Source organism: Grampus griseus (assembly GCF_964374135.1).
Source record: "Grampus griseus genome assembly, chromosome: X".
In the NCBI taxonomy this organism is placed as follows: Eukaryota; Metazoa; Chordata; class Mammalia; order Artiodactyla; family Delphinidae; genus Grampus; species Grampus griseus.
In genome coordinates this window covers 89,306,730-89,319,816 of record NC_138999.1, presented here as the reverse complement: position 1 = coordinate 89,319,816, position 13,087 = coordinate 89,306,730, and the positions used below count along the sequence as shown (strand labels likewise).

At 48.0% G+C, this 13,087-nt stretch overlaps 1 protein-coding gene across 2 annotated transcripts in view; it reads left to right on the top strand.

Moving 5' to 3' along the window:
* Positions 1–314: 314 nt before the first annotated feature.
* The window catches only part of LOC309839669 (glycine receptor subunit alpha-4), a gene marked incomplete at both ends in the record, with an annotated part of 30,836 nt that continues 18,063 nt past the window's right edge, over positions 315–13,087 (top strand). The window contains 7 exons of one of the 2 annotated variants that reach the window (XM_082681526.1): positions 315–438; positions 4,031–4,161; positions 4,447–4,514; positions 5,146–5,369; positions 5,497–5,579; positions 7,309–7,449; positions 10,355–10,569. In XM_082681526.1, the coding sequence (XP_082537652.1) occupies positions 368–438; positions 4,031–4,161; positions 4,447–4,514; positions 5,146–5,369; positions 5,497–5,579; positions 7,309–7,449; positions 10,355–10,569 (933 nt within the window). The remainder of the gene's footprint in view (positions 439–4,030; positions 4,162–4,446; positions 4,515–5,145; positions 5,370–5,496; positions 5,580–7,308; positions 7,450–10,354; positions 10,570–13,087) is intronic. The other variant, XM_082681525.1, reaches the window with a different exon arrangement.

Genomic DNA, 13,087 nt, shown 5'->3' with positions numbered 1-13,087 from the left:
TACAGTCTCCCTCTTCCCTCCCCTCCAAGACTCTCCAGGGTTTAGAGAGTGATTGCTGCCCAAAAAGAATCTCCCTCAGCACCCCAGCAGGCAGGCTGAGGCCCTCCGGAGCCCCAGGCGAGCCAGAGCAGGAACAGGTTATCTGTGTCAGAATCACTTCCAGGGGAATAGTTCTGGCCCCTGACTGGTAAGGACAGGGCAGAGAAGAGAGAAGAGGAGAGAGCGTGCAACTCCTAGCCCGGCCCTCCTTGGGTTCCATGCAAGTGGCCCAAGTAGGAAGAAGGCTCTCTACTTTCGGCGTTCCCGCCCGGATACTCCCTCTCACCTTGGCAGCCAGGCTGAGAAAGGACTCCAGGGTCCCCGCAGAATGACAGCTCTTGTTCCAGCAACCCTCTCCTTCCTTCTCCTCTGGACCCTGCCGGGGCAGGTTCTCCTCAGGTGAGCTGAGTGGGGGTAAGAAGGAGATGCATGCAAATACTGGCCGGGGGTAGCAGGGGCTCTGGCACAGTTTCCTTGAAGTTTACAAAAAGCCCACAGTCTGGAAGGCTCCAGGAGAGGACACATCCTCCCCCAGTCAGATCCCAGGAGACTTTCATAAAGGATGTCAAAGCTCCAGAGCAGGTGGGAAGGCTTCTGCATAGGTGAGACTTTCCTGGGCCAGGGTAGGGGCTCGGGAGTGAGCCCCAGAACAGAAGCCATCTGTCCTGTCATGCAACCCTATCTCCCTACCAGCTTGGCCACACGTTCCTCAGATCCTTAAAAATGACACCAACATCTGCCAGCTGTTCACCCAAGAGATTTCAAGGAGTAAGGATTTTCCCAAAAACACATCACAGTGATGTTGGCTGAACAAACCTTGGCCCTCTGCAGTCACCTTACCCTGCCCAGGGGGGAACCTGTCTGCTCGCTGTCCCTGGAGGGGCACTAAGTGGCCATCACTTCCTGGGCTTGGGGGCAAGACATGCTTTGGGCTCCTTGTAAATGGCCTCCTACCCATTCTCACTTTCTCATTAGACCAGGAGCCATTCTAGGTGGATAGGGTGAGCTGAGGAGGAAAGATGGCTGTGCCTTAGGCTGAACTGGTCAAAAGAATGCCTCCCAAGGTGGAGGCAGGTGAGTGCCACCGCAATATCGTCCTCCTCCTCTTCGTTCAAAGAGCACACCAAGATCTGCTTGCTTCTGAGGAGCCTCCTGCCTCACTGCTGGCAGACACATTAGGGGGCAATCAGGCAGGGATGCAGTGTGGGGGGCAGTGATAAACTTCTTCAGAGTGAAAAGCAGCCCGAAGTGCAATGGCAGCTCAGCTGGAGTTGATAGGAGGATGCAGGCAGAAGGGGGCACCCAGCTGACGCTTGCTGGCCCTGCTGGAGGGGAAGTTGCCTCAAGGCCCAAGCTTTGGTGGTAGCATTCCCACTTGAGTGATTGGAGCAAGGCAGGCCCTTAGGAAATCTTGAGACCAAATCCTTCATTGTATTTATGGAAACTGAGGCCTAGAGAGGGCAAGTGACCTGGCCAAGGTCACTTAAGTACCCAGCAGCAGAATCAGCGTTCTCCCCTTATCCCACCCCAAGGCCTTCCATGAGAAAGATTTCCAGCTCTGGAACCTCCCTAGTCCTGCCAGTGTTTGGAACTTTCCAGGAATGAAAGGGAGCAAGGAGAGGTTGCACACAGTGACTCTGCTTTCAGGTCTGCAGACAAGGTAACCTGGAAAAGCGGGGCTGCCACGGCGGTTGGGGCCCAAGACAGCTGAGCCCACAGCCAGTCCCAGGGTCCTGGGGCTGGAGCTAGTGGGAGAGGTGACATGAGAGTGAGGTTGAGGACAGTGGCAAGGGTCTGGCTGCTCCACCTGCAGGGCCACGTGGCCTCCCGGCAGGCAGGTGACAAGCAGCCAGCAGCAGCACCTGGCCAGTGTGGACGTCCCATGGTGAAGCCACGCACTTCTGCTTGCACCAGCACCACCACCCGCCTCCTTGGGTTTTCAGAGCCTGCTTAGGCCACCTGCTCTGGCCGCCCCCACTCAGGGCCAAGGTGGCCTCTGTTCCCAGGGTAAGAGCTCCCTCCTGCTCATGGGATTCAAGGAAGTAAGACTCTAAGGGTCAGGGTGCGGCGGCTGTCACTGACCTTCCCCCACTCTGGTTGCTTGGCAGCCCGCCCTGGGCTGCTTGCATCATGGTATTATGGTAGATGGACTTAGTTTTGAAGTCAATAGCTCTGGGTTGGAATCTCGGCTTTACCATTTAGGAACTGTATGATCATGAACAAGTCACTCCATCTTGCACTCCTCAACTATAGCTGGAGGATAATAAGAGTGATTATTGAGAAGACTGATGTGAAAACTATACTAGATAGTGTTTAGCATGGTGCCTCAGCTATTTGTATTATTCTATCAGTCACTGGCAGGTACATAGATTTACTGGGAAAGAGGAGCTCGCTGGTTCAAAGGAGACTCAGACCCAGAAGGACAGCAGTCACCCCACCTCCCAGCCCCAGCAGTGCAGCAGCAGTAGTGGCAGCAGGGGAGCTGGCTCTGGTGATGATGGCAGGATGGAGCAGAGGGCACAGGACCCAGCCAGGAGTCCAGCCTGAGCTCAGTGTGAGCCCCACCCCTGCCCTCAAGCCCCTGCTGAGCTCCTGGTCCCTGGTCTAGCTATTGGCTGCTAAGCAGACAAGCAGGCATATGGAAGGAACTTTGCTGCTCTTAGAGGGAAACTTGTCAGGGGAGAAGGGGGCTGGCCTCTAGGCTAGGCCAAAGCACACTGGCCCCCTCCTCAAAATGAAGCTCTTAGGAAGAAAAGATGGGAGTTGACCTTCACAGCATGGCCACTTTACTGGGAGGCTTTCCCATGCTTTTCTAGAGCCCTGCTTTCCTGCCTCTTTTATTGCCAAGGTGAGATGACCTGCCTGTAGCTGCCACAACCCTGAACTGAGGTTCAGCTCAGAATATAGCTTCTTGCTGGAGCAGACACCAGAAGCCAAGCTGCCCTCTCCAGAAGCTGGGTCCTAGCCCCTGAAGGATCAGCATGAAGGCCAAGCAACTAAAACTATCTCTCAGGGGTGTAAATTGCCCTTGAGCCCTTCCCATCCTTGGCTAGGCCAGATGTACAAAGCGTTGCCACAGCCACATTATTTCTGTCACTCTTGTTTGAGCATGTTCAAGGCACCCTCAGAAAGAGAATACTGGATGAGACCTCAGCCTTGGGTTCAAGTCCTGATCCTGGGCCCTGTGTCACTCAACAGCTGTGAGACTTTGGGCAAGTCACTTTTCTTTTGGACGGTCGATCTATCTATCTATCTATCTATCTATCCATTTGTTAGATTCCACATATGAGATCATATGGTATTTGTCTTTCTCTGTCTGACTTATTTCATTTAGCATAATACCCTCCAAGTCCATCCATGTTGCTGCAAATGGCATTATTTCATTCTTTTCTATAGCTGAGTAGTATTCCATTGTATATATACACCACATCTTCTTTATCTATTCATCCGTTGATGGACACTTGGGTAATTTCCATGTCTTGGCCATTGCAAATAATGCTGCTATGAACATGGGGGGGTGCAGATATTTTTTCAACATAGTGATCTCGTTTCCTTTGGATAAATACCCAGAAGTAGAATTGCTGGATCATAAGATAGTTCAACTTTTAATATTTTGAGGGAACTCCATATTGTTTTCCACAGTGGCTGCACCAATTTACAGTCTCACAGATTACTCCTTTGGAAGCCTCAGTTTTCTCACCTATAAGATGGAAATAACAGTTTTCACCCCTATCACGCTGAGAATTTTGAGGACAGAAAGATCTAATATATGTGAAAGCAATCTTCTAGGACTAACTATTGAGCTGCTGTGTTGGCTTATGGGTTTCTGTACTTCTCATTTTGCAAGTGGGCACCTAGAAACCCATCTCCTAATCCTCCTGCCTGATGGAGAGATCAGCCAAAGTGGGGAGGGAACAAGGAAGGAGAGGGTCTGTGATAAAGACAGAATACAACAGATCTCAGTTATTAATTCTTTATCTCTCCTGTGCAGGGTGGCCTTGGCAAAAGAAGAAGTCAAATCTGGGACCAAGGTGTCCCAGCCCATGTCCCCCTCTGATTTCCTGGACAAGCTTATGGGGCGAACATCTGGATATGATGCCAGGATTAGGCCCAATTTTAAAGGTAAGAATCATTCATCCTACAAAATACCCTTCCCTCCCCACTTCTTTTGGGGACATACTGCCGAGCTAGCCTCCATTGCCTACCTCAGGGCCAGGAGGCTGGAGGTACAGGGCTGGCTCTCACAGCTCAGAAGGAGTGTCCCCTCCCCATCACCCATGGGCCTGTGTGCCAGGCACTGCCTTCTCCCAGCAGTACCCTAACCTCAAGCTCAGGGAGGGAGTCTTGGAAATTTCTCCCAAATTCCTGGAATGCCCTGCCAATATGGCTGTGCTTTGCTACTCTTAGGACCACCTGTGAACGTGACCTGCAACATCTTCATCAACAGTTTCAGCTCCATCACCGAGACTACCATGGTAAAGCATTGCCCTGCTCCCGCTTCCACTCTGGTGTGAATGGGTGAAGCCCAGCAGATAGCAAGACTTTCCTCCCTCTGCCATCCTCTTCCTGTTTCAGGGTCATGGCTAAAGCCATGGGATGTCCAAAGTCGGTCACTGGGAGTTTATCTTTCCCCAGCCCATGGTTTTAGTGGCTAAAGGCAGACTAGCCTAAGCAGCAGATGGTCCAGTTTGGCAGGTAGCTTGATGCATAGCATCAAGGCTTGGAAATCAGATAAACCTGCGTTCAAACCCTGACTCTACCATCTCTTAGGCAGGTTACTCAAATCTCTCTTTGTCTCAGTTTCCTCATCTGTAAAATGGGGATCTTAACAGCACCCTCATCTCAGGATTGACATGAGATTTAAATGAGATGATGCATATGAAGAAAGCACTTAGCAGAGAGCCTGGCACATAGTAAGTGTTTAATAAATGTCTTTTCCCTTCCCTTCTTTGCCATATCAGCCCAAAGCAGGCTCCTTCTACAGTGGAAAATGCCCACTGCCCCTGAGACGTGCTCCCAGCATTTCCTCCTCATGGCCCTCCTGCCCAGGTAGGCTTGCTAGGCCCCTGCAATAGCACTGCCTCTGATGGGCCCATCTCTGTTCAGGACTACCGGGTGAACGTCTTCTTGCGGCAGCAGTGGAACGACCCACGCCTGGCCTACCGAGAATATCCTGATGACTCGCTGGACCTTGATCCCTCCATGCTGGACTCTATTTGGAAGCCAGATCTGTTCTTTGCCAATGAGAAAGGGGCCAATTTTCATGCGGTGACCACAGACAACAAGTTGCTGCGCATCTTCAAGAATGGAAATGTGCTCTACAGCATCAGGTGCAGCTGGCGTACAGCCAGGAGAACTCGGGGCAAGGGGTAGAGGCTGAGGGGTGGGCGGAGGGTTCCCTGTGCTGTGCTGAGGCCCAGTAAGCCAGCCTAACTTCTTTCTTACTGTCCCTGCCAGGCTGACTCTCATTTTATCCTGCCCAATGGACCTGAAGAACTTCCCCATGGATATCCAGACTTGCACGATGCAGCTGGAGAGCTGTAAGTGTCCCTAGAAAGTCATAGAGTGAGGCCTGAGATACCAGCTAGTTAACCCCATGCTATGATATTCCAGACAGGATAAGGGCAGCCCAGAGTGGGGATGAACTTCCCCAAGCACACACAGTGAGCTCTTGGCACAGGTGAGACTAGAAGCCAGGGCTTGCTAACACTCAGCCCAGTGTGCTTTTCCATCCCTTCGCTATTGGCAGGTCTGGCTGCCCCACAGGGCCGGGGAATGGGAAGGCTCCAGCCTTACATACAAATGTGCTTATGCTGGATATGGAGAGTCATTTGAGGGGTACCTCCTCTGTCCAGATATAATTTCCATCTCACAGTGCCTGAAGTAATTCTACCTTTACTTCCCCTGAGTTAAGACATTCAAGATGCCTATAAAAATCCAGAGTTAGCAGGGAAGGGGGGAGTCTTTGAACCCTGATTCCTTGTGAACACATAATTTTTTTAACTGAAGTATAGTTACAATGTTGTGTTAATTTCAAGTGTACAGCAAAATAATTCGGATATATATATATATATATATATATATATATTCTTTTTCGGATCCTTTTCCATTATAGGTTATTACAAGACATTGAATGTAGTTCCCTGTGCTACACAGTAGGTCCTTGTTGTTTATCTATTTTACATATAGTAGTATGTACAGATAGCTTTTGTAGAGAGGTGGGAGAGGACAGTTCTAGGCATAGGACAGTGCCCAGGATAGCAAGGTCAGCCAAGGGCTACCAAGGGCAGGGGGTGCCAACCTGCAGAGGCTGCCCTAAGTGCAGAGAAGCTAAAGGATAGCAAGACTGGACCATCGCCCATGTCCATTCCTTTGCCATCTCCTGAACAAGTGAGACTGTGAGATCAGGAGATATCCATTTGATCCTCAAAGAAGAAGTCTTGTCAGGCTGTTTCCAACATATAATAACAGTAATGGATAGAATATGTCCTATGTGGTCAGCTTTTTAGAGTTCATAAACCACCTTCACATCCAGGTCCTCATTACCCCCTCTGAAAAGTAGGTGGAGCATTTTACAGAAGGGGAAGTGACTTGCCCAAAGTCACAAAGCTACTCTGGGCCAAGGCCCTACACTGGACATCCGTGAGGCTTGGTGTTTCTGCTCCCATTTCTACCCAACTTGTGAGTATAGTCACCTACGTGGCAAGAGCCTTCACGAACTACTAGCTATCTGTGAGCAACTTGGCATTTTCAATGTTAGCTCCCAATTTGCCCCAGGTCAGGACTCTGGCTGGAAGTCTGTGGTATGCACATTGTCCCGTGCATGACTGGCAAGGTATAAATAGCTCTTTCCTCCCTGGAGTGAGGTGGCAGAAGCCCCAGCTCTGAGGCTGGCTCAGCTCAAGACGTGGTCAGTACACATGCTTACTCCCCTGGGTTTGAGATGGGGCAGGAGGTTCCCAGCTGGTTTCCTTGACATCTTTCCAAGCCTTTTGATGTGCTTTCTAGGTCTGCCAGAATAATTTCTCTTTGGGCCTTTCTAAAGCTTGAGAACTAGGTAGAAGAGGAATCTTTCTGATTTACCCACTTAGGCTGGGCCCATGAGGCAATTGACCCTCTTCCGAATGCTTTTCCTTTCCAAGATGAGCATGAAACTCCTAAAACCCAGGCCTTATTCCTCATTTGTTCTTTCCTGCCAGTTCTAACCCTCTCCCTGCCCCCGTCCAGCCACCACACTCTGCAGTCCTCTGCCATCTCTGTCACTTTCAGTTGGCTACACCATGAATGACCTCGTGTTTGAGTGGCTGGAAGATTCTCCTGCTGTCCAAGTGGCTGAGGGGTTGACTCTGCCCCAGTTTACCTTGCGGGATGAGAAGGATCTAGGCTATTGTACCAAGCGCTACAACACAGGTAAAAATCCAAGATATTTACTGGCTGTGGGCCACAAGAGGGCCTCCAGATGGGAGGGAAAGGGGCAAGGCAGCTAGCCTCTACTGAAGGTCCAGTCTGTACCAGATGTAGCGCTAAGTGCTTCATATGACTTATCTCATTATGGTAGGGGTGATCAGCCCCGTTTCTCAGAAAGAGAAAACTGAGGTTCTAAGAAGTTGAATCAGTTGGCCAAGTCACACAGCTAGTAAATGGCTGATTTAGAATTCAAATCCAGATCTGTCTAATGCCAAAGCCCTTGTTCTTGTCCCTATCACACGCTGCAGAACAAATGGTCCTGTGCCAGTGAGTGGCAGGAGTGTTCCACCTGTCCTGGGGCCAACTTCACGTGGAAAGTAGGGAATCTACATCTGGGAGTAGTCAATGAGTTCACTGAACCAGGAGAGAAGAGAATTCAGGTCACCAGCTGGCTTACCGTCCACACCTCCTACCACTGTCCCCACTGCTCAACTCTCATGAATTGGCTTGGTTTCCCAGGTGTGAAAAGCATGCCAGGAAATGGAGAGGAGCTGGTTTTCCAGCCTGAGCGTCTGCCCCCTGCAGCTTCCCTAATCGCTGCTAGCTCCTCATTTCCCCTGGCAATTTGGCTGTGAAGAGCTATGACCCTGAGATAGAGGCCACAAGCTGAAGAGGGGAGATCACACTCCAATGGTGTGCTGATATGCTTTGGGTGCAGCCCTATGAATTTGTGTGTGAATGTGGAGGTGCAGGTAGCTGGAGAGATGAATGAGCCACTGAATTTAGAAAATGCTGGCGTGAGTGGAAATTGGTATAACCTTTTTTAGGGGAAAAACTGGCATTTTGTATATAGACTGGTGGGTTTTAAATTTTGGTGTGCATCATATTTCCCTGGGGAGCCTGTTAAAATATTGATTCCTGGGTTCTGCCTCTCAGAGATCCTGATTACATGTGCTTGGAGTGATGCCCAGAAATCTGTGTTTGAACAAGCATCCTGAGGATTCTGATGCAGATGGTCCAGGGGGCACGCTAAGAAACTTTAGTCTGGAAGCTAAATTTGTTTCCCTACCTGTTGATCCAGGAATTCCACTGCCTGGAATTTATTATGAGGAAATATTCCAAAATATCATATTGACTTTAGACCCCAAGAGGGTTCCTGGATCACTGTTTATACTAGCAAAAGCTTGGAACTGCTCTAAATATCCACCAATAGGGTGGAAGTTAAGTAAATTACATAGCGCATCTGCTTGGTGGGATATTATCCAGACATTTAAAAAGAATGCTTGCAAGGTGCTTATATCAACATGGGAAACTTCAAGTGGAAAAGGGTAAGATTCAAAGTTGTATACACAGAATGATTCTACTGTGATGAAAGAAACAAACCAAAAGCATGTGTTTAAAAACCCTGGAAGGAAATAGCACTAGGCATTTCTAAAGCAGTATGATACAACAGGTAAGAGCAAGAACTCTGGAGTCAGATAGAGCTGAGTTTGAATTCTGGCTGCACCATTTACTAGTTGGGTGCCCTTGAGCAACATAACTTAATCTCTTTGAGCCTCAGTATCCCTGTCTATAAAATGGGAAATAATAATTTGACCTGCCCCAAAGAGTTGCTATGGGATTTAAATGAGATAAACTATATAAAGTCAGGGCACTTAGTAGGGGCTTGACAAATGTAAGCTTATGAATATTATTATTCTTTCTCTACTCCTCACTTTCATTCTGTGCTAAACAAGTGTTAATTTTGTCATTGAAAACAAAACTGCTATCATCAAAAAAAAAAAAAAAAAAAAAGGAAGGAAGGAAGGAAAGAAAGAAAAGAAAATATGGATACCTAGCCAAAACATGTCACGGCAAGAAGCCCAGGGTGGGTGGACTCAGGGAAGAGTAAGAGATCACAGCATCACACAGCATGTCAAAGCCATAATCAGTCATTGATGAAATCACTAACCTTGAGGAATCAGACAGTCCTATTAAGAGTAAGCCTAGGCCAGAATAAAATGATAATATACACATCCTCTGTTTTTTGCTTTGGTTAGCCTAAGCGTCTGCTTCCAGAAGCTCTGAGCTAGTGTTTTCTTAGCCTTGGGGATGGAAAGCAGGGTAAAATGAAGATGGCTGGCAGAGGAGGCGAGCATTGGCACATGTGCCTGGGGCCAATGCACTTTTTGTGAGTGGAATAGAATGCTGCTGCCAGATGCTTTCTGGGAACCCGCTGCCTGCTGTCCAGAGCTGGTCTCTGTTAGACATTGTTTCCAGATGTTTGCTATCCTGCTCTTACGTGCTTAAGACACAGACGGTGTTTATCTCAGTGAATCATTGCCAGAGAGCTTCAAGGGTCCCAGCACGCACAAGCTAGGCTGCTGAGATTTGAGTGGAGTCTAAGCTCATTTTGTTAATCATGATAATAGTACCAGCTACCTACTGTGCTCAACACCTCAAATACATTATCTCATTTAATTCCTACAACTGCCCAGTGATGGAGTTGATATTGTTGTTACTCTATTTTACAGGCAAGGAAACTGAAGCTTTAAAAGCTTAGGTGTTTTGCCTGAGGTCACACAGCTAGTGAGTGGAAGGTTCAGGATTCAAACCCATACAGTCTGGCTCTGGAGCCCTCCCACCCTTAATCCTCTTGCAGTGATGTCACGGGGAAGGCCTTCTGCTGGCAACTAAAGTGCTGGGAGCAAGAGGTCAAGTCCCCAGTGGCTTCTCTGCATGTTTCTCTGCATGTTTCCTCAAAACATGCATCTGGTGCTCCCTGGGGCCATTTCGAAAGGCTCATTTATTGGCACAGGTTAGGTGCCCAGAGGCTGGCCCACAGAAATAGAGCTGCCCTTGTCCTGCCTCTCAGGCTCAGCTGCAGGCTGGGGACCTGGGGCCTGATACCTCACCTCTTTCCTTGCAGGGAAATTCACCTGCATCGAGGTAAAGTTTCACCTGGAACGACAGATGGGCTACTACCTGATTCAGATGTATATCCCCAGCCTACTCATCGTCATCCTGTCCTGGGTCTCCTTCTGGATCAACATGGATGCTGCCCCTGCCCGGGTGGGCCTAGGCATCACCACTGTGCTCACAATGACAACTCAGAGCTCTGGCTCCCGGGCCTCTTTGCCTAAGGTGAAGAGACATGCAAGGGAACTTACTTGCCATAGAGCTCCCCATTTCCCATTCATCCCCTGTTCCCTCCTGCTGACTATTTTCCTTGGATTTAAGGTAGAGAAGAGCCATCGAGCAAGAGCAGGTGGCCTGTATTCTCTTCCCCCAGAACATACTGCTAATAACATTGCCAACAGTGTGGAGGCTGGGGTTGCAGACCCTGTCTGGCTGGGGAACGAGTAGAGACAGTGCTGACTTACTTTGACTTTCATCAGGAAATACTAGCATGTCCAAGATTAAAAGACCCTTAGCAAGTAGAAAGTCCCACTCCCTCATGGTACAGATGAGGGCATTGCAGCCCAGAGAGATAGAATGACTTTCTCAAGGTCATGCTCCACAAGAAACAATCAAACAATCTGACATCTGTTTCTTGCTATGTCGGAAATCGGATACTATTACAAAAAACTCTAGAGACAATGTCCCTTCTTTTGGGGTCAGAAAACTTTGAGGTAGCAAATAGCAATGAAAGTCAGTAGACTCTGATCACCTAGGGCCTGGTGATATTTTGATTATGCAGAGAGATTTGTGCTGATGGAACTTGGCCTAGGTTCTCCCTGCCTCATGTCTTCATGTGCGGAATTTAGAGGTCGTCACCTCAATGTCCTTACAGTCAGCAAGGCTCTGAGAAAATCAGGGAGCAAACTCATTCATTCATTCAATAAATATTTACTGAGCATGTACTATGTACCAGGCACTGTATTAGGCCATGGAGAAATAATGGGAAACCAAAACAACACAGCTTTTGCAGATCTTCCAGTGAATATATTCCCTCTTGCTCTGTATTGATGGAAACCAGGCCCTGTGATCGCCCATCCCCCAGTGTTTATTTTTAAGAAGATTTTTACTGGGGACTTAAACAGGGGGTAATCCAGACACCCAGAGTTAATTTACAAATTTGCTATATAGTGGGGAGGTGGGGGTGGGGGTAATAGTGGTTAAGAGTAACAGAATAGAGTCAGGTAGATTTTGATTTAAGTCCCCGCCTTGTCATTTACTAATGGTGATCTTAGGTAAAGACCTTAATGTCTCAGTCTCCTCACCTGTAACATGGAAATATTACCTCTTCCATAGGGTTATTGCAAGTAATAAATAAGATAATGTATTAACACAGAGAACAGTGTTTGCCACATAATAACCACTCAATAAATGTTAACTATTGTTATAATTATTAGGAGTCTAGGTGGAAAGAACTGGGTGGTAGACCTAGGCCTAAAGCAGCTGGTGGTGTTTCCAATCATTTTTGAGTCACCAGGAAACCTTTGAGGTGGTCCTAAGCCCTCTGGGGATAAACAGTGACAAAACTCAGATTAAGATCTAATGTCCTGGGCTTCCCTGGTGGGGCAGTGGTTGGGGGTCCGCCTGCCGGTGCGGGGGGTGCGGGTTCATGCCCCGGTCCGGGAGGATCCCGCATGCCGTGGAGCGGCTGGACCCGTGGGCCATGGCCGCTGGGCCTGCGCGTCCGGAGCCTGTGCTCCGCGGCAGGAGAGGCCGCAGCAGAGAGAGGCCCGCGTACCGCAAAAAACAAAAAGATCTAATGTCCTAGGGGAAGTTGTCAGAGATCACTTCGCTTTATTGCACATAGCAGATACTGCGTTTTTTCACGACTTGAAGGTTTGTGGAAACTCTGCATTGTCAGATGATGCTTAGCATTTTTTTAGCAAAAAGTATTTTTTAATTAAGGTATACACAACGTTTTTTTAGACATAATGCTATTACACACTTACTAGAGACTACAGTGTAGTGTAAACATAACTTTTATATGCGCTGGGAAACCAAAAGATTTGTGTGATTCGCTTTATTGCAATATCTGCTTTATTGCAGTGATCTGGAACCGAACCCACAATATCTCTGAGGTAGGCCTGTAAATGTATTTCTTAAATGGACAAGGGTATTGAAGAGGCTCTGAGAGGCATACTGGGATTAGGCGAGGGCTACAGGACCAGGTGGAGCTGCAGTAGTGGCCTTGTATGAAGGCCAGAGGCAGAAAAGTAGTTTAGACCTAAGAACCCTGCCCTTGTTTATTGCCACTGCCACACGAGAAGGAGATTCTCCTCTAACTCAGGGAAATGCTGCAATTTATGCCTTATTCTTGCTGAGAGAACTTCTTCCTCCAGTCCCCTCCTGTGAGCAAGCACAATCCATCTGCTCTCAGGAATCACTTCGTTTTCTCTTATGGAAAAAATGGACTTTGTTGGAGGATTGTTTGATTTGGTTTGATTTGGGGTGCGGGTTGCAGTATTTGATGCCTTATCAGATTTTGATGACCTTTTCTTTTTACATATATATATTTTTATTGAAGTATAGTTGATTTACAATGTTGTGTCAGTCTCTGCTGTACAGCAAAGTGATTGAGTTACACATATATATTCCTTTTGACATTCTTTTCCATTATGGTTTATTACAGGATATTGAATATAGTTTCCTGTGCTATAGAGTAGGACCTTGTTTTTTATCCATTCTATATATACCAGTTTACATC